At 46.5% G+C, this 21,440-nt stretch overlaps 1 protein-coding gene across 1 annotated transcript in view; it reads left to right on the plus strand.

Moving 5' to 3' along the window:
- Positions 1 to 1,345: 1,345 nt before the first annotated feature.
- Positions 1,346 to 21,440, plus strand: part of LOC127576911 (protein Wnt-6-like) — an 88,565-nt gene continuing 68,470 nt past the window's right edge. Inside the window, exon 1 of the mRNA XM_052027769.1 lies at positions 1,346 to 2,292. Within this exon, the coding sequence (XP_051883729.1) occupies positions 2,216 to 2,292 (77 nt within the window). The 5' untranslated portion in view covers positions 1,346 to 2,215. The remainder of the gene's footprint in view (positions 2,293 to 21,440) is intronic.

A 21,440-nucleotide genomic window follows, 5' to 3' on the forward strand; every position in this document is an offset into this window, starting at 1 on the left:
GCATTTGATATCTCTGGGCCTGAACTTGATGGAGTTTAGAAGGATGAAGGGGCATCTCATTGAAACCTACTGAAAGGCCTGGATAGAGTGGACGTGGAGAGGGTTTCCATCAGTGGGAGAGTCCAGGATCCGAGGGCACAGCCTCAGAATAAAGGGACATCCCTTTAAAACGGAGATGAGGAGGAACTTCTTCAGTCAGAGGGTGGTGAATCTGTGGAATTCGTTGCCACAGACGGCCGTGGAGGTCAAGTCACTGGGTGTATTTAAAGTGGAGGTTGATAAGTTCTTGATTAGTAAGGGCACCAAAGGTTACGGGGAGAAGGCAGGAGAATGGGGTTGAGAGAAAAATAGATCAGCCATGATCGAATGGCGGAGCAGACTCGACGGGCCAAATGGCCTAATTCTGCTCCTGTCCCTTCTGGTGTCTTATAGTCTTTTTTATTGTATATGCAACATTGACTCGATGGGCTGGAGCGCCTGTTTTCCCGCTGTTTCTCTTTGCATCAAGAGATGTCCTGATGCAGGGTTTCCACCCGAAACGTCGACAATTCCTTCCCCCAACCCCCCCCCCCCCCCCCCCCCCCCCCCCCAAACACACACACACAGATGCTGCCCGACCCGCTGAGTTCCTCCAGCAGATTGTGTGTTGCTCCAGATTCCGGCATCTGCAGTCGCCTGTGTCTCAGAGATGTCGCTCTTTCTTTCTCTCTTGCGCACTTTCTGTCTACCTTACAGCTTACCTGTCTCGGCACCTCCTCAAGTCTCTCTCTCTCTGCCCCTTTGCACATCTATCGCATAGTTTCCCCCTCCTCTCTCTCTCTCTCTCTCTCTCTCTCTCACACACACACACACACACACACACACACACACGCGCGCGTCTCTCTCTACCTGTGTTAGGATCCCAGGTGGTTTTACTGAGCCCTTTACCACCTCCGCTCCCCTTCTCCCCCCCCAACCCCTCACCTTCCCTTATATCCATTACTGCTTACAGTAAACAGATCCGCCAGCGACCCTGCCTCGCCACCTCCCCTTGCACAGATCAACCCCTCTCACGCTCTTGACTGACACATAAACAGCTTTTCTCTCTCTCTCTCTCTCTCTCTCTCTCTCTCTCTCTCTCTCCCTGGCTGGGGGCGACGTCAGCGGAGAACGTAAGACGAGCGAATGTGTGGAAGAACAAAGTGATTGTTCCCCTCGCTGGCAAACAGCATTCAGTAAAATCTGAGAGCGCGGCGCAGAGGCGAGCGCAGCCGGTCAGGGACCAGATCGCCGGGGACTCACCGCTAACTCTGGTGGTGGTGGGGGGGGGGGGGGGGGGGAGAGAACCCACAACAAACTGGCTGTGCTCCCTCTAACGTATCGCTGAACGATCCCGCCGCCTTTAACCCCTCTGTCTCCCTCTCCACCTTCTTTCACTTTCACGCCGTGACTGACTTAATTTACAATCTGTTCCTGGCTGAGATTCTGATCGCCGATTCCTTCCAACTCTCTCCAGGGCGCGTCTCCTGGTCCGGTCCACTTGTGAGATAACTATTGATAGGTGAAACGAATCCCCGACACCCATACCCTTGCAGGGACAGGGTATTGGTCTGCAGTTGGGTATGATCCCAGCCGGGACAGATTGACCGCAGCTCCCTTTCCGCGCACTGACTGGACTTCCCACGAAATTGACTCAACTCTCTTCCAATTCTTCAATCAATCCAACCTTCCGAGCTACCGAGAACTATCTGAGGTCTCCAAGCCGAGCGAGGGGGTTCTGAATTATCCTTAACCACGTTCCCACCTTCTCTGGAAGATCCTAGAAGATTTCCCCCCCATCCCCTTTCCCTTGTGAAGACTCCTAACTCTTCAGCGCCTTGTCTATCTTGTCCGGCACCTGGTTCCTCAGATCTCCAAGCTTCTCCACGTCGGTTCCATGTTGACCCAGATCTGCCTTCCTTCCAATGAGAACATCCTCCGAACTCTTCTCCAGATCTCAGCTCAACGCGCCGCCAACACCTCGACTCCTCGGAGCTGAAGACTACCTCCGCCTCGGGGGTGCCAGGTCCCGGGAGCGTCTCTCCATCTCTTGCCCGGGACGGTGCGAAGACAGCTCATCTCCCAGCCCACGCCCCTCATCACCCACACTCTCCGCCGAGAACCGCGTCTGATCGGGCCGAGTGGAGGCGACTGTCAAGAGGCTGGTCCTGAGCTCAACAGCGCCGTGAACCAGAGAATGGAGCCGGTGTCCCGGGGACAACTCGCTCTCTTCTTTTTGCTGCTCTGCCCTGCCAACATCATTAGCCTCTGGTGGTGAGTAATGAGAGCTCTGCCTCCCTTCCTCTCTCTGCGCTCTCCCCTCGTCACCCTCTCCTGTTCTTTCTTTGCACCTCTCCCTTCTCCCCTGCTGTCTCTTTCTCCTTCCTTACTTCCCGGCCTCTTTCTCTCTCTGTATCCCCCCCCCCCTCTCTCTCTCTCTTCCCTCTCGCCCGTCTGCCTCATTACAGATCTCAACACAGCCCCTATCTCTCTCGCCCCTTTCCCTCTCCCCCTCTCACTCATGTCTTCCCCTCTCTCTCTGTACCTCTCATCTCTTTCCTGTCCCACTCTCTCTCTCTCTCTCTCTCACTTCCCCTCTTTCTGTCCGTCTCCCTCTGATTCTGAACCTACCCCTTTCCCGTGTCCCTATTTCCCTCTGTAACTCCTTTCCTAGAACCTCCTCTCTCTCATTTCCTCCCTTCCCTCTGGTCTCTCTTGCTTGTTACCGACCTCTCTCCTCACCCTGTCTGTTTCTGTCCCTCTGCCCTTTACTCCGTCTCTTTCCATTCACCTCCTCTCTCGCACGCTGGGTTCTCCCTATGTTACATTTCTGCCAGAACTTTACACCTGAACAAAAGTGTTAAGATGCTCAGAGTTATTGACGCGTGTAAAGGGTGCTCTCTACTTAATTAAAGGCGTTTTACCCGCTGCACACACGGCAACATACATTTCATGAAACACATTTCTTGCACAGCGAGTGCTCTCTCGATGACAGGAATGCTTGTTCCTCTCCCCAAAGACAGAGGGAGAAATATCTGCCCGACCACATTTTCAGGAAGGCAGCCCTCGTCAAACTTGTCCCTGGGGAGAGCCATCTCCAAAACACACCGCCCCGAGTCGTTAGCCTCGCCAATGCCCAGAGCGGTGACAACGTACAGTGAACCAGCTCACGTCCCAAAGCAGTGAGATGAGAGAGAGAGAGAGAGAGAGAGAGAGAGAGAGGGGGGGGGGGGGGGGAGAGAGAGAGAGAGAGAGAGAGAGAGAGAGCGCTAGATGAGTTTACTTGCTAGTTAATTTCCAGCAAACCTTTACTAAATTCTCCCGGTGCTCGTGTGTTAATTGCACGGTGTGTTATAGGCATTTCCCCATTCATTCTTACGGCAATCTGTTCACAGTAGGTCATGGGACAGATTCCAAAGGGGTGTATGTGTGTGTCTGAGTGCAAGTATATCTGTGTGTGTGTGTGTGTGTGTGTGTGTGTGTGTGTGTGTGTGTGTGTGTGTGTGTGTGTGTGTGGGTCTGAAATATGTCTGTCTTTCTGTGTGTCAATATTCATGTCTGTGTGTGTGTGTTTGTGTGTAAGTGAGAGAGAGAGAAACTGATCATGTGCATGTGTGTCTGTGTGCGTGTCCATGGGTACACATGTGTGTGTGAATGTGCATGAATGTACGTATGTCTTGGATGTGTATAACTATGCATCTGATGTGTGTGTGTGTGTGTGTGTTTGATTAAATATATGCTTATAACTGTGCGTGTCTGTGTCTCTGTATGTGCATCTGTGTGAATGAGTGTGTATGTGTTTGTGTGGGTAATACCTCTGTATGTACTTGAGTGTGTAACTGTGTGAATTATGTATGTTTCTGTGTGTTTGTGTATGTGTGTATGTTTATGTGTGTGTATGTGTATGTATGTGTGTGTATGTGTATGTGCGTGTGTGTGTGTGTGTGTGTGTGTATGTGTGTGTGTGTGTGTGTGTGTGTGTGTGTGTGTGTGTGTGTGTGTGTGTCTCTGTTTTCCTGATTTAATTTTCTTTAATTTTCAATCGTTTCACTTTCCCCTTTGATTTGAATTTACTCATCAGGGGAGGTAAATTCTCCGTATACAACCCAGTGGATCCGCTTTTCATTTTAAACCACTTGATCAGATCACCACCCAAGTTAAACGCATGAGAATGAAGCTTATGCATCCTGTTCTTGCAACTTAACCCTTTCAGTGCCAACACAGTTCTAGTGCAAGTACCAGAGACCCTCCAAAAAAACCCACAAAAAAGTGCTGATTAATCACCTTCACTGAAAGTTACATTTCAGAAGCAGAGCAAGATTTCACTGTGATACAAAAATATTTTCTTGATGATGGCATTAAATTACTTACCCCGACACCCTCCTTCCCCATTCTTTAGCTCCCGTCACCCAGCTTTCCCAATGATATGAAATCTTGAGCTGTTTGGTTGTTTTGCTGTCTTCTCTCTGCTGTTATATCATGGCCCTATAGTAGTGTACTGATGAAAAGCGTCAAATGTCTCGCTGCCTTGGTGAAGCAGCCAGCATAATCAAAGACCCCACACACCCGGGACATTCTCTCCTCTCCCATCGGGCAGAAGATACAAAGGCCTGAAAGCATGCACCACCAGGCTCAAGGAGAGCTTCTATCCCGCTGTTATAGGACTATTGAATGGTTCCCTAGTACGGACTCTTGACCTGACAATCTACCTCATTATGCCCTTTAACCTTATTGTCTGCCTGCACTGCACTTTCTCTGTAACCGTGAAACTTTACTCTGCATTCTGTTATTGGTATTGGTATTGGTTTATTATTGTCACTTGTACCGAGGTACAGTGAAAAACTTGTCTTACAAACCAATCTTACAGGTCAATGCATTACACAGTGCAGTTACATCAAGTTAGTACAGAGTGCATTAATGTCATACAGGTAAAAAAAAACAATAACAGTATAGAGTAAAGTGTCACAGCTACAGAGAAAGTGCAGTGCAATAAGGTGCAAGGTCACAACAAGGTAGATCATGAAGTCATAGGTCATAGTCCATTTCATTGTATAAGGGAACCGTTCAATAGTCTTATCACAGTGGGGTAGAAGCTGTCCTTAAGTCTAGTGGTACGTGCCCTCAGGTTCCTGTATCTTCTACCTGATGGAAGAGGAGAGAAGAGAGAATGTCCCTGGTGGGTGGGGTCTTTGATTATGCTGGCTGCTACACCAAGACAGTGAGAGGTAAAGACAGAGTCCAAGGAGGGGAGACTGCTGTCCGTAATGCGCTGGGCTGTGTCCACAACTCTCTGCAGTTTCTTGTGGTCCTGGGCAGAGCAGTTGCCATACCAAGCCGTGATACATCCAGATAGGATGCTTTCTATGGTGCGTCAGTAAAAGTTGGTGAGAGTCAAAAGGGACAAACCTAATTTCTTTAGCCTCCTGAGGAAGTAGAGGCGCTGGTGAGCTTTCTTGTACTTCGTCAATGCACTGTGCAATGAATTGATCCATGTGAACGGTATGCAAGACAAGTTTTTCACTGTACCTCGGTACATGTGGCAATAATAAACCAATTCCAATTCTAATTCCAGTGCTAGAAAGGGGTCTTCATTTAACTCTGGGGAAATAGGGAATGATTAATGCAGACTGCAGATGTTGTAATCTGGAGCAAAAAGCAACCTAATGGAGGGACTCATCGGGTCAAGCAGGATCTGTGGGGGGAAAAGAATTCTTGACATTTAGAGCTGAGGCTTGAAGTGGTCCTGATATGGGGTCTTGACCCAAAATGTTGGCAATACCTTCCCCCCACTGATGCTGTTTGATCCACTGAATTCCTCCAGTAGTTTGTTTGTTGCTGGGGAATAACTAAGGTGTTCAGTCAGAACTATTTATAGGCAATAATGGATGGTTGGCACCAGGTTCAGGAACAGCGACTTCCCTTCAACCATTCGGTTCTTGAACCAGCCTGCACAATCCTAATCACTACAGTTCAGCAACACTATGACCACTTTACTCACTTTGCACTAAAATGAACTTTGTTTTCTTTTGTTCTAATTGTGCTCTTTCTTGTAAAAATTGTGTATTATTTATATTTATTTGATGTTTTTCTTGTGAATGCTGCTTATCTGATGTTGTGTGCCCGTGATGCTGCTGCAAGTAAGTTTTTCATTGCCCCTGTGCACACATGGACTTGTGCATAGGACAATAAACTCGACTTTGACTTTGAGATATGGGACAGAAGTTGAACTGAAAGGTGTAAGTTGCTTAAAAGTCCGCCTTTGGGAGAAGCAGGGTGTTGAGAAATGAGGTAAGAGAGTCGGTTTGATTTTTGACAAAGGAGATTGATTCCTTATTCAAAAGCCAGGATTTCCCCGTGGCCAGCCACATCAATTCCACATCCCACTCCCATACTGACATGTCTATCCACGGTCTCCTCTACTGCTACGTTGAGGCCAGACGCAGGTTGGAGGAACAACACCTCATGTTCCGCCTTGGGAGTCTCCAACCTGACGGCCTCAACATTAACTTCCAGTAACTCCACCCCTATCCCCTCCCTCCATTTGTTTCCCTCATTCCTGTGGACCCCTCACTCATTCCCTTTCCCCTCCCTCACCCTCATGACCTTCCCATCTATTCCCCACCTCCTTCCCTTTATTCCAGGGTCTACTGTCCTCTCCTACTGGATTCCTCCTTCTTCAGCCCTTTGCCTCTTCCATCAATCAACTCTCAGCTTCTTACATCACTCCCTTTAATCCCTCCCACCCCACCCACCTACGTCTCACCTGGACTCAACTATCACCTTTCAGTCTGTGCTCCTCCCCGTTCCCCGACCTTCTTATTCTGGCTTCTTCCCTCTTCCTTTCCAGTCCTGATGAAGGGCTGGAAAGGAAGAGGGCAGAAGCCAGAATAAGAAGGTTTATTTCCCTCCAGCATTTTGTGGGTGTTGCTCTGTATTCAGTGAGATATTCCTTAAAGTCCTTAGGAAGTATCAGAGGATGTATTGCTTTGTGTGTTGTGAAATGTTTATTATCTGCCATCGTTGCCAAGCATAAAAGTACAGTAAACAATCTGCTGGAGGAACTCAGCGGGTCGGACAGCATTTGTGGAGAGAAAGGAATTGTTGACATTTCAGGTTGAAACCCTCCATCAGGAGCCATTTCAACACCCCAGTACAGGTCTTCCACCTTGCCTAGTGTTAATGCCGGGAGTGGTCCATGTATCTCCATACACCCTGCCTAGTGTTAATGCTGGGAGTGGTCCATGTATCTCCATACACCCTGCCTAGTATTAATGCCGGGAGTTGTCCATGTATCTCCATACACCCTGCCTAGTATTAATGCCGGGAGTTGTCCATGTATCTCCATACACCCTGCCTAGTGTTAATGCAGGAGTTGTCCATGTATCTCCATACACCCTGCCTAGTATTAATGCAGGAGTTGTCCACATATCTCCATACACCCTGCTTAGTGTTAATGCCGGGAGTTGTCCATGTATCTCCATACACCCTGCCTAGTATTAATGCCGGGAGTTGTCCACATATCTCCATACACCCTGCCTAGTATTAATGCCGGGAGTTGTCCACATATCTCCATACACCCTGCCTAGTATTAATGCCGGGAGTTGTCCATGTATCTCCATACACCCTGCCTAGTATTAATGCCGGGAGTTGTCCATGTATCTCCATACACCCTGCTTAGTGTTAATGCCGGGAGTTGTCCACGTATCTCCATACACCCTGCCTAGTATTAATGCCGGGAGTTGTCCACATATCTCCATACACCCTGCCTAGTGTTAATGCAGGAGTTGTCCATGTATCTCCATACACCCTGCCTAGTATTAATGCCGGGAGTTGTCCACATATCTCCATACACCCTGCCTAGTGTTAATGCAGGAGTTGTCCACATATCTCCATACACCCTGCCTAGTGTTAATGCAGGAGTTGTCCACATATCTCCATACACCCTGCCTAGTGTTAATGCCAGGATCTCCACATGCTTGAACTGCCAGTGGAACTGGTAGAGGTGGGTATTGGTACTGGTACTAGTATTGGTTTATTATTGTCACTTGTACCGAGGTACAGTGAAAAACCTGTCTTGCATACCGATTGTACAGGTCACTTCATTACACAGTGTAGTTACATTGGGTTAGTACAGAGTGCATTGATGTAGTACAGTACAATAACAACACTTAAAAGACACTTGGGCAGGTACATGGATAGGAAAGGTTTAGGGGGATATGGGCTCAATGTGGGCAAATGGGACTGGCTTAGATAGGCATCTTGGCCAGCATGGACGAGTTGGGCCGAAGGGCCGGTTTCTGTCCTGTATTATTCGAATAAGAAGCTCAGAACTGAGACAGTAACAGTTTCTCTTTCTGTAGATGCTGCCTGACCTGCTGAGATTTACCAGTACTTTCAGTTTATCGTCCCAGTCTCCTGTCTGGCCTGAACCTGACAGAGACTGTTCTGGCTCTGTTGTTACCCTGGGAAGACTCCTCCTGAAGTCTAACCTGAGGTGTGAACTCTCGCATGCTTCCTGGCTCTCAAGCTGAGCCTGCCTGCTGTATCGAAGCTGGGTTATATCTTGGTACAAGCACAGCAACTCCTTTCACATGAATAGGAGACAAAAGCTGCTCAGAGATGGATAAGAAGTTTTCATTTTCTTATTATCTTAAGTTGATTGCAATGTAATTTTGGGGGCAGGGCTGTGTTTTAAATGTAAATAAAACCGAGTAATTTTACAATTTTTCAAGAACCCATGGGCAACACCAATAGCACTGTCCTCTTTGGCTGCCCATGATGCTGGCGGGTGGGGCCTCGCCAGCTGTTGAAACCCTTGTGTGAGTGCAGCCAACTACTGTGCCAAGACAGACACTGCGTCGAACAGGGCCGGGTCGAATCGCTGGGAACTAGGATCCCCATGGAAGTCTCCGCCAGGGACCGTGCCAAAGCAAACATCGTAGCCCTGGTGCAGTCGGACAATGAGGCTTGTGCAGTGTAGGCAACGATCACCTCTCTGCAATAAATTCCATCAAATTCCTCACATTTACTGTCATTTTTAGTCTCCTTCCACTTGGAACACAGCACAGCACCGGAACAGGCCATTTGGCCCACAATGTCTGTGCCAAACACGCTGCCAAATTAAACTAAATCTCTTCTACCTGCACATGATCCACATCCCTCCATCCCTGCATATTCACGTGTCTATCTAACAGCCTCTTAAACACCTCTATCATATCTGCCTCCACCACCACCCCTGGCAGCCTGTCTCAAGCACCCACCACTCTCTGTGTCAAAAACTTGCCCTGCACATCGTTAAACTCTCCCCCTCTCAGTTTACATGCACACCCTCTAGTATTTGGCATCCTGGATAAAATAAAGACAACTGTAACAGAGTTAATGAAATTAGGGAAGCACAGTGGTGTAGATAGCAGAACTGCTGCCTCACAGCTCCAGAGCCCTGGGTTCAATCACCACCTCTGATGCTGCTGTCTGTATGGAGTTTTTCACCTTCTCCCTGTGACCCCGTGTGGATTCCCTCCGGGTGCTCCGGTTCTCTCCCACATCCCAAAGATGTGCCAGTTGGTGGGTTGATTGGTCACTGTAAATTGCCCCGGGGAATTCACAGTGAGTGGTAGAGTCTGGGGGGAGTTGGTGGGAATGAGGGGAGGATAAAATAACAGGGATTTATGTACAATTAGTGTAAACAGATGGTTGATGATGGGTGCAGAATGTTTGGGCTGAAGGGCCTGCTTCTGTGCTGTTCTGGGCAGGCACGGTAGTGTAGGGGCAGGCACAGTAGTGTCAATTCCAGGCACTGTCTGTAAGGAGTTTGTATGTTCTCCCCTGCGTGGGTTTCCTCCGGGTGCTCCGGATTCCTCCCACATTCCAAAGATGTACGGTTTAGGAAGTTGTGAGTTGTGGGCATGCTATGTTGGCACCGGAAGCGTGGCGACACTTGCGGGCTGCCCCCAGAACACTCTACGCAAAAGATGCATTTCACTGTGTGTTTCGATGTACATGTGACTAATAGATATCTTATCTTATAACTTCATTAAACTTTGAATTATGAAGGTGTTTAAAAGAAGCTTATTATTTATCAATTGCAGGATTGCACTCTGTTGCAGTTTTTGCCCATTCCCAATTATCCATGGGTGCTGAGCTCCCCTCATCATCCCTGGAGCCCTCCTGATGAAGATGCCCTCACAATGTGCTGGGGCTTCAGTTCTGGGATTCTGAACCAACCATGATGAAAGAGCAGTGATAAAGCTACACACAGCTGTGTGTAGAAGGCCTGCTTGAAGCTGGGCTGAGAGGCAGCAGGTGTAGTTTCCTGGCAGGGATAGTTCAGATCTTTATCCATCTGACTTGTGTAAAATGAGGATGTGAAGAAAGAGCCAGACCTTTCAGTGACTGTATGAATTGATTCACATTTGACACGATTAATGCTCTTGGACGTTCCTGACTGTTGGATATTGAAACATTACCATCTGGTGGTGACAAGATAAGTCTTGTAAAAAAAAACTATGTACAACGCAGCTCATTTATAAAAGTTATCATAAGTGTACTTTATAAATGTCACATTTTGTTTCAAATGCCTAAAATTTACTGTTGTAAATTTTAAAGCCAGTTATTTCCTGCTGTTCCTTTGCTGAGATTATTTAGACTTGTCCTTCCCAACATCCTCCCCACTTCCCACCATCCCACCTCACCCCGAAACAAAGAGCATAACCACTGCCAAACCAGGGGATTTTCCAACGACGAAGCTAAATAGGTTATGGTGTGACCAAAAAATAACTTACATTTGTGTAGCGCCTTTCTTGGAGTAGAACATCCCAAGGTGCATCCTGGGAGTTCCAACAATGAAGAATTGACAAAGCCCATTTTTCCCATTATTGAGCGATCCAATACCCGAGGGCATGCATTTAAATGAGAAGGGGTAGGTTCAGAACAGACATGAGGGGTAAGTTTTACTGAGAGAGTGGTGGATGCCTGGAGTATGTTGCCTGATAGGGTGGTGGAGGCAAATTCATTGAGGACTTTTAAGAGGGGCTTGGATGGGCACATGAATGAGAGGAAAATGGAGGGATATGGACATTCTGTAGGTAGGAGGGAATAGTTATGTCGGCACAACATTGTGGGCCAAAGGGCCTGTTCTGTGCTGTACTGTTCTATGTTCTGTGTTCTAAAGCCATGTAAGTTGACATTAGGACAGATTGGTAATTGGTTTATTATTGTCAAATGTACCGAGATACTGTGAAAAACTTTGTTTTGCAAGCCATCCATGCAGATCATTTCAAAACGTAAGTACTTTGAGGTAGTACATGGGAAAAGCAATAACCGAATGCAGAATATAGTGTTATTTACAGAGAAAGTGCAGTACATTTTTGATACTTAGTAGAAGAGGTTGGATTTGGGGGAGCGGTAGAGGGACACAGATGTTGAAAGTGAGAGCCTAGAGCATAGGTCTAGCAGATGAAGGCAGATGTTGCATCCCAGTGTATGAAGTTGGAGTGATTAAAGATGTGCATTCCTTGATCACTTTAGCTTTAGGTGTGGGAAGTTGACTGAGATTTTGGAACACAGGATCTTGAGGAGAATCCAGAGTGTGGAGGCAGGATTGCAGAAGGTTTAGATGCAAGTGAAACAGTCATGGGTTTATTGACAAGATTTCGACTGACTCTGCAGTGCAGTACTGAGGGAGTGCAGCACCATATTGGTGCCACCATTCAAATGACCTGCTAAGCTGAAGCACTGATGTGACAGTATGGATTGAATCTAGTCAAATGGCCAAGTGCTTTCAAGGGCATGGTCTACATTTCTGGTACGTCAAATGACTGCAGCTGCTAAATGAACAGTCCCCTAGTATGATAGTATGGACTCTTGACCTCACAATTTACCCCGTTATGACCTTGCACCTTGCAGTGCACTTTCTCTGTAACTGTAACACTTTATTCTGCATCCTGTTATTGTTTTCCCTTGTACTACCTCAATGCACTGTGTAATGAATTGATCTGTATGGACGGGATGCAAGACAAGTTTTTCACTGTACCTTGGTACATGTGACAATAATAAACCAATTTAACAATTTACTAATTCAGTTTTTTAGATTATAACTCAATATTTGGTCTAATCAAGCCAGTTGACACCAGCTATTTGTGCCTTAGGATGTCTCAAAGTTCCATATATAATTGACCAAATGCAGAAATTTGAAAGATCCTGAAGACATCCTGGTGTACCTGACTCAGAATCAGAATCAGGTTTACTATCAGAATCAGGTTTACTATCACTGACATATGTTGTGAAATTTGCCATTTTGCAGCAGCAGTACAGTGCAAAGACATAAAAACATAAAAATGACCATAAGTTACAAACTTGAAGACTCTCTGTTCAGCCCCTAGACTCACTGTTGTGCCCAGTGGTGGAGCAATGTCTCTCTGAGTAGTGTTCCAGATACCCCACACCCTGTCTTCAGCTGTTATATTGCAGTTGCACAGGACATTGGTGAGGCTGCATTTGGAATATTGTGTCCAGTTTTGGTCACCTTGCTACGGGAAAGATGCTACTGAGCTGGAAAGAGCACAGAAAAGATTGGCATGCTGTATAGGCAGTCCTCAGCCAGAGTCAGCAGCCCCTACAGAGGTGGAGCACAGAACAGTACAGCACAGGAACAGGCCCTTCGGCCCATAATGTTGTCCTGAACTACTTAAACTAGTAATTAAACACCTAACTCAACTAATCCCTTCTGCCTACACAATGATAAGATAAGATCTTTATTAGTCACATGTACGTCGAAACACACAGTGAAATACATTTTTTGCCTAGTGATTTTGGGGGTCAGCCCACAAGTGTCGCCACACTTCCGGCGCCAACATAACAGGCCCATAACTTCCTAACCCGTACATCTTTGGAATGTGGGAGGAAACCAGAGCACCCGGAGGAAACCCACGCGGACACGGGGAGAACGTACGAACTCCTTATAGACAGCGGCCGGATTTGAACCCGTGTCGCTGGCGCTGTAAAGCGTTATGCTCACCACTATGTTACCGTGCCTATGTCCATATCCCTCTCTCTGCTCATTCATGGGCCTATCTAAATACCTCCATCATATCTGCCTCCGTCACCACCCCTGGCAGTGCATTCCAGGCAACCCCACTCTCTGTGTAAAAAAAACTTGCCCCACACATCTCCTTTGAACTCACCCCCTTTCACCTTAACTGCATGCTCTCCAGTATTAGATATTTCAACCCTGGGGAAAAGATATTGGCTGTCTACTCTATCTATGCCTCTAATAATTTTATAAACTTCTATCAGGTTTCCTCTCAGCCTTCGCCGCTCCAGAGAAACCAACCCAAGTTTGTCCAACCTCTCCTTATAGCACATGCCCTCTAATCCAGGCAGCATCCTGGTGAACCTCTTCTGCACCTTCTCCAAAGCCTTGACGTCCTTCCTATAATGGGGTGACCAGAATTGAGTGCAATACTCCAGATGTGGCCTAACCAGAGTTTTATAAAGCTGCAACATAATCTTCTGAGTTTCTGACGATGTTGCTAGGACTTGAGGGACTGAGTTTTATAGAGAGAGGTTGAGCAGGCTAGGATTTTATGCATTGGAGCATAGGAGAATGAGGGGTGATCTTAGAGAGGTGTATAAAATCATGAGGGGCATAGATAGATAAATGCACACAGACTTTTTCCCAGAGTTGGGGATCAAAAACTAGAGGGCACAGGTTTAAGGTGAGAGGGTAGAAATTTAATAGGACCCTGAGGGGTAACTTTTTTACCCAGAGGGAATGTGCTGCCAGAGGTAGTGGTTGAGGCAAGTACATTAACAACATTTAAAAGGTACTTGGACAGGTACATAGAAAGGAAAGGTTCAGAGGGATATGGGCCTAATGCGGGCAAATGAGTCTTGCTTAGATGGGCATCTTGGTCGGCATGGACTGGTTGGGCTGAAGGGCCTGTTTCCATGCCATATGACACTATGACTCTATGGTCTAATTCACATAAATTCCCAAAGTATTTTTTTTTGCCAATTTGAAATTTATTTGGGATTTCCCTGAGGCCACAAAAGTCCAATTCATATAAATCAACAACCCACTGAAAGACATTTGGAGTAACAGGGAGAGAGCTGGGGAGGGGGACTGATACTGCGCTCAGTGGGCAGGGAGACCTCCTCCTGCAAATAGATTCTCTGAGTCTGCTCCAGCCTCCAAACAGATCATCTATAGGAAGAATGTGATTGAGCTAGAGAGGCTGCAGAAAAGATTCACAAAGATGTTGCCCGGATTGGGGAGGGCTTGGGTTATCAGGCGAGATTGAATAGGCTGGGTCTGTTTTCCCTGGAGCGAAGGAGGCTGAGGGGTGACATGACAGAGGTTTATAAGTTTATGAGAGGCAACTTAGAGTATTGTGTTCAGTTCTGGTCGCCTCATTATAGGAAGGATGTGGAAGCTTTCGAGAGGGCGCAGAGGAGATTTGTCAGGCTGCTGCCTGGATTGGAGAGCATGTCTTATGAGGATAGGTTGAGTGAGCTAGGGCTTTTCTCTTTGGAGAGAAGGCGGATGAGAGGTGACTTGATAGAGGTGTACAAGGGGCATAGATCGAGTGGACAGTTAGAGACTTTTTCCCAGGGCGAAAATGGCTAACACAAGGGGGCATAATTTTAAGGAGATTGAAGGAAGGTATATCAGAGGTAAGTTCTTTACACAGAGAGTGGTGGGTGCGTGGAAAGCACTGCCGGCAGAGGTTATGGGGGCAGATACATTAGGGACATTTAAGAGGCTCTTAGATAGACACATGAATGATAGAGAGCTATGTGGGAGGGAAGGGTTAGAGAGATCCTTGAGCAGGATAAAATGTTGGCACAACATTGTGGGCTGAAGGGCCTGTACTGTGCGGTAGTGTTCTATGTTCTATGTATAGAAAGGATAACAGCCAGAATCTGTTTCTCACAGTAGGGGTGTCTAAAAGTACAGGGCAGAGTTTTAAGGTGAGAGGGAGAAGGTTTAAAGTGGATCTGAGGGGTAAATGTTTCACAGAAAGATAAGCTAAAATAAGATAAGATATTTTTATTAGTCACATGTACATTGAAACACACAGTGAAATGCATCTTTTGTGTAGAGTGTTCTGGGGGCAGCTGGCAAGTGTCACCACGTTTCCGGCACCAACATAGCATGCCCACAACTCACAACTTCCTAACCCGTACGTCTTTGGAATGTGGGAGGAAACCGGAGCACCCGGAGGAAACCCATGCAGACACACGGGGAGAACGTACAAACTCCTTACAGACAGTGGCCGGAACCACTGTAAAGTGTTACAGTGTCTGGAACGAGATGCCAGAGGCATCTGGATAGGTACTTGGATGAGCAGGGCATGGAGGAATGTGGAATTATTGCAGACAAGTGGGGTTAGAATAGATAGGCATGATGGTTGGCATTGCAAGGGTGGACCAAAGGACCTGCTTCTGTGCTGCACAGTTCTGTGACTCTTACGTGAATGAATTCAGGGTCCAGTTGTTGCACTGAGGACAGTTTGTAGATAGGAAGTGGCTTGTTCCTTTCGCTGTAGGAGTCAGAGGTTTAAAACCAATTTAAGGTCACTAACTTTCTTCCCTTCATTTTTAATGCATCTGATGCCTTAAAATGTTTTGCACGGGGTAAGATGGACCCTGTTATATTATAGTTAATAAATGCAGAAATTACAAAGTGGGTTATAAGAAGCAATTTATGCATCTCTCTAGCAGTCTAAGTAACCCCAGGATGCCCTACATAGCAGGATCCCACAGTCAGCACTGGGATATTGACCAGATTTGGCAGTAGGCAGGACAATGAGCGCACTTCCGCCCTTCCACTTCAAAACATTGATACGGGATCTGAGAGGGGAGACCTAAGCTAAACTTCTCATCTGAAAGATGAACAAACCTCTGATAATGCAGCACTCTGTACTGTTATTGTTTTTACCTGTACTACATTAATGCACTCTGTACTGACTCAATGTAACTGCACTGTGTAATGAATTGACCTGTACGATCGGTATGCAAGACAAGTTTTTCACTGTACCTCGGTACAAATGACAATAATAAACCAATACCAATACCAACACCAAGTGCAGTGGGGTGAGCGCTCTAGGGGGCATAGGTTTACGGTGAGAGGGAAAAGATTTGAAAGGGACCTGAGGGGTAACTTTTTCACGCAGAGGGTGGTGAGTACATGGAATGGGGAAGTAGTTGAGGCAAGTACAATAGTATCGTTTAAGAAGCACTTGGATAGGTACATGGAGGGGCGGGAATTAGAGGGACGTGTCGAACACAGGAAATTGGGACTAGCTGGGTGGGCACCGTGGTCGGCATGGACTGGTTGGGCTGAAGGGCCTGTATCCATGCTGTATTGCTGTATGACTCCAGTTGGACATAAAGGTTATGGACTTCAATGAAAGTTAATTAGTAGAGCAATGAAATAAGTGACTGTTCAAAATTTTCCAGAGAGCATTTGGGATCTGGTCAGTGGAAAAATGCTTTCTTTAATTCACTTGAATTTTAAACTGGAGAGTGCAAGGAAGAGTCTCAGCACTGGGGATGCAATTGTGATATAGAAAACTCGGTTATGCCACACATGGAGTATTGTGTGCATTTCTGGTCGCCCCATTACAGGAAGGATGTGGAGGCTTCGGAGAGGGCGCAGGTTTGCCAGGATGCTGCCTGGATTAGAGGGCATGTGCTATGAGGAGAGGTTGGACAAACTTGGGTTGTTCTCTCTGGAGTGGCGGAGGCTGAGGGGTGATCTGAAAGTTCATAAAATTAGGTGAAGCATAGATAGGGTGGACAATCAGATTCTTTGTCCCAGGGTAGAAGTGTCAAATACTGGAGGACATGCATTTAAGGTGAGAGGAGGAAAATTTAGTGTGCGGCAAGTTTTTTACACAGAGAGTGGTGGGTGCCTGGAACGGTCTGCCAGGGGTGGTGGTGGAAGCGGATACAATAGTGGGGTTTAAGAGGCTGTTAGACACACGATCATGCAGGGAATGGAGGGATATGGATCATAGCCACATGAATGATCGAGAAATGGAAGGCTATGTGGGAGGGAAGGGTTAGATAGATATTAGAGCAGGATAACATGTCAGCACAACATCATGGGCCGAAGGGCCTGTACTGTGCTGTAATGTTCTATGTTCTATGTGCAGGCAGCAGAGATTTAGTTTAATTTGGCATACTGTTCAGCACAGACATGGTGGGCCGAAGGGCCTGTTCCTGTGCTGTATTGTTCCGTGTTCTATGTTCCATGTGATGTGAGGTTCACACAAGACAGGAGCTACCCAGTAGCTGGTTATGAGCCTGTAATCCAAACATGTAGTTCTGATGCAATGCTTGAGTGGTTCATGAATGTTAGCAAAAAGATCAAATTACGGATCTTTGCTCAGTGTCAGCTATTTGATATTTGTGCATAATAAATTTGTGCTGGGAGGGTTAATTACAAAACAGTTTGTTTTCATTTTTTCATTACTAAGTGTTTGGCACAGTGAGGTGTGTGACAGAGACAGAGCTGGGAAACTGGTGAAAGGATAATAAAACTGACAAGCAAACAAGGGTACGCATTCCACAACTGGTAATGTTAGGGCACATCTGGGAATGAGTTACAGGATGGAATCTAATCAACAGTTTCAAATGGTTTGTACACAGAATAAGGGATACCTGTGAGTGAGTTACAGGCTGAAATCGAGAGGTTTGGATGGTTTACATATGCAATAATGGATATACTGAAAACTTGAGCCTAGCCTTGACGTGAATGCCATTTCACAGCAAACCGATCACAGTTTTGTCACCACCCCCTGACTGACGAGAAGAAGGAAAGAACTGCTGTCAACTCAGAAGACCTCAAGAGCAGATGTACCTCTGCTGAAGTTCTAAAACTGTGGATGAGAAGTTCAGTCACAAATTCACCAGCTGCTGGAGGAACCTATTGGGCCAGGAAGTTTCTGTGGAAGGAAATGGACAGTTGATGTTTCGGGTTGAGACCCTTCAACCAGACTTGTCCATTGCGTTTGTCCAGCAGCTTGTATATTATTCAGATTCCAGCCTCTGTAGTCTCTTGTGTCTTTAGTCACAAACTCACAGCCTCATCTCCTGAGTCTGGGAAGAGGAGGACATCCCAGGGTACCTCTGAGATACCATAATTGTGGCCATCTCCAATAAAGGAGACAACCCGATCAGGGTAACGATGCTGTCGGTCACAGGGAAAGTCATTGCCAGAGTCCTCCTCAGTTGGATCACTGTGTATCTGCCATCCATCCAGAGGCACAGTGGATATAAGAGAATCAACCATATTACACGGCCTTTTCCTCCCTACAGAAATATTTAATTCTGTTGATCAAGGATGACCATGGAACATCCTGCGCAAATTTGCCAGGTGACTGAAAGTCTCCATCTTCTGTTTTACGATGGCGTGCCAGCCGTGAGCTTAGCCAATGGGTCCACAGCAGATTGATGCACGATCGCCCCAACACTGTTGGCAATCTTTCTTGCTGCAATGGTGAACCATATCTCGACTAACAAGCTTCCCGCTGGGCATGGTGTTAACTTACTGGACAAATGGGAAACTGTCCACTCTAGAACCAAGTTAACCCAACTTCAGTCATCGAGCTTCAGTACACAGACGAGACTCCAGAGGTCAAACTCCTGAGTCATTGTCAAATTGTTAACTGAAGCAAATGATAGAATGACATGCTGTGGACCAGGGAGATGCTGTAGTCATAATCCTGTTCAAGAATGGAGACCAATCTGATTGTGGTAACTACTGAGGAGTTGTCCTGCTGCCTGCTCCAAAGAGAGTCATTGCTTATCACCCACGGAGCAAAACTCATCTCTGAACCTACCCTGTTGTACAATACACACTCTGACAATAAAAGTCCACAACAAGACTATAGAATGTAAATTGGTAAATTGGTTTATTATTGTCACATGTACCGAGGTACAGTGAAAAACTTGTCTTGCATACTGTCCATACAGGTCAACTCATTACAACAGTGCATTGAGGTAGTTCAAGGTAAAAATTATAACGGAATGCAGAATAAAGTGTGAGAGTTACAGAGAAAGTGCAGTGCAGGCAGACGGTGAGGTTCAGGGTCACAACAAGGTAGACTGCGAAGTCAAGAGTCCATCTAATCGTACTAGGGAACCATTCAATAGTCGTACAATAGTGGGATAGAAGCTATCCTTGAGCCTTGTGGTACGTGTTTTCAGGCTTTTGTATCTTCTGCTCTATGGGAGTGGGGGCGGGGGGAAGAAGAGAGAATGTCTGGGGTGCTTTACCGAGGCAGCAAGAAGTGTAGACAGAATCCATGGAGGGGAGACTGGTTTCCGTGATGTGCTGAGCTGTGTCCAAAACTCCCTGCAGTTTCTTGTGGTCTCGGGCAGAGCAGTTGCCATACCAAGCCGTGATGCATCCAGATAGGATGCTTTCTATGGTGCATCAATAAAAATTGGTGAGGGTCAAAGGGGACATGCCAAATTTCTTTAGCCTCCTGAGGAAGTAGAAACACTGGTATTGGTATTGGTTTACTATTGTACTGAGGTGCAGTGAAAAACTTGCATACCATTCGTACAGATCAGTTCATTACACAGTGCACTGGTGAGCTTTCTTGGTCGTGGCGTCAATGTGGTTGGACCAGGACAGGCTCTTGGTGATGTTCACTTCTAGGAACATGAAACCCTCAACCCTCTCAACCTCAGCAATGTTGATGTAAACAGGAGCATGTACACTGCCCCACTTCCTGAAGTCAATGACCAGCTCTTTTATTGGTCTGTTTCCTGTTCACTGACTGTGGACCATTTCCCATATCTGGGGAGACGCTTCTCAACAAAGGCAAATGTCAGTGATTGCCTCAGTGTCCCTGTGTGGTCTTTGGCCATCTGAGGAAGACAGTGAAGACCATGACTTCAACCCCAGCAAGAAGCTCATGGTCCACTGAGTAGCAGGGATCTCTGGCCTCCCGTATGCTTCTGAGTCATGGATTTACTTACAACAGGCAGTTCAGGTCACCGGATGGATATACCACTGATGTTGTCTCTGCAAAATCTTCTAAATGCACTGGAAGGATGAGTGAACCAGTGTTGGTGATCTCGCTCAGGCCAACGTCCCCAGCACTGAGGTCCTAGTTACAATCAGTCTGCTGTGTAGGCAGGTCACATCACTCACATGCCAAAGACTAGACTTCTGAATCGGACTCTTTATCCCAAGTTCCATCGTAGTAGGAAATTACCAGGAGGACAGAGAAAATATGTCGATGATGTTCTCAAATTCTCCTTAAAAAAATGTAAGAACCCCGCCAACTCATGGTAGGGCCTGGGGAGTGTTGTAGAACTAGGAGTACAAGTACATGGTTCCCTGAAAGTGGTGTGACAGGTAGACAGGGTGGTGAAGGATTTTGGCACACTGGCATTCATCAGTCAGGGCACTGAGTACAGAAGTTGGGTGGTTACGTTTTGGTTGTACAAGAAGCTGGTGAGGCCCACCGCGTTCAGTTTTGTTACCCTGCTATAGGAAAGATTTTATTAAACTGGAAATATTTACAAGGATGTTGTCAGGACTCGAGGGATTGAGTTACAGGGAGAGGTTAGGACTTTTTTCCTTGGAGTGTAGGTGACTGTGAGGTGATCTTATAGAGGTGTCTTTTTCCCAGGGTTGGGGAATCAAGAACTTAAAGGGCATGAGTTTAAGGAGAGAAGGGAAAGATCAGCAAGAAGATACAGGAGCCTGAGGGCACATACCATCAGGCTCAAGGACAGCTTCTATCTCACTGTGATAAGACTATTGTACAGTTCCCTTATACGTTGAGATGGACTCTTGACCTCACAATCTACCTTGTTTGACCTTGCACCTTATTGTCTACTGCAATGCACTTCCCTGTAGCTGTGACACTTTACTCTGTACTCTGTTATTGTTTTTACCTGTACTACCTCAATGCACTCTGTACTAACTCAATGTATCTGCACTGTGTAATGAATTGACCTGTACGAATGGTATGCAAGACAAGTTTTTCACTGTACCTCGGTACAAGTGACAATAATAAACCAATACCAATAATAGGAATTTGAGGGGCAATGTTTTTACACAGAGGGTGATGAGTACATGGAATGAGCTGCCAGAAGAAGTGGTTGAGGTAAGTAGAATAACTTTTAAAAGACAGTACATGGATTGGAAAGATTTGGAAGAATATGGGCCAAATGTGGGTTTCAGGTTGGAATCTTATCAAGAGTTTTGGATAGTTCAGATGATTTGTATACTGAAGAGTTAGTAACAAGCAGAGGGCATGTTCCGGATGGTGAGGGTCCTTAGTGATGGATGCCGCCTTATTGAGGCACCGCCTCTTGAAGATGTTCTTGAAGGTGGGGAAAGTTGTGTCCGTGATGCAGCCTCTTGCGATCCTGCACATTGGAGTCTCCATACC

The sequence above is a fragment of the Pristis pectinata genome, chromosome 1 (assembly GCF_009764475.1).
Source record: "Pristis pectinata isolate sPriPec2 chromosome 1, sPriPec2.1.pri, whole genome shotgun sequence".
Classification (NCBI taxonomy): domain Eukaryota; kingdom Metazoa; phylum Chordata; class Chondrichthyes; order Rhinopristiformes; family Pristidae; genus Pristis; species Pristis pectinata.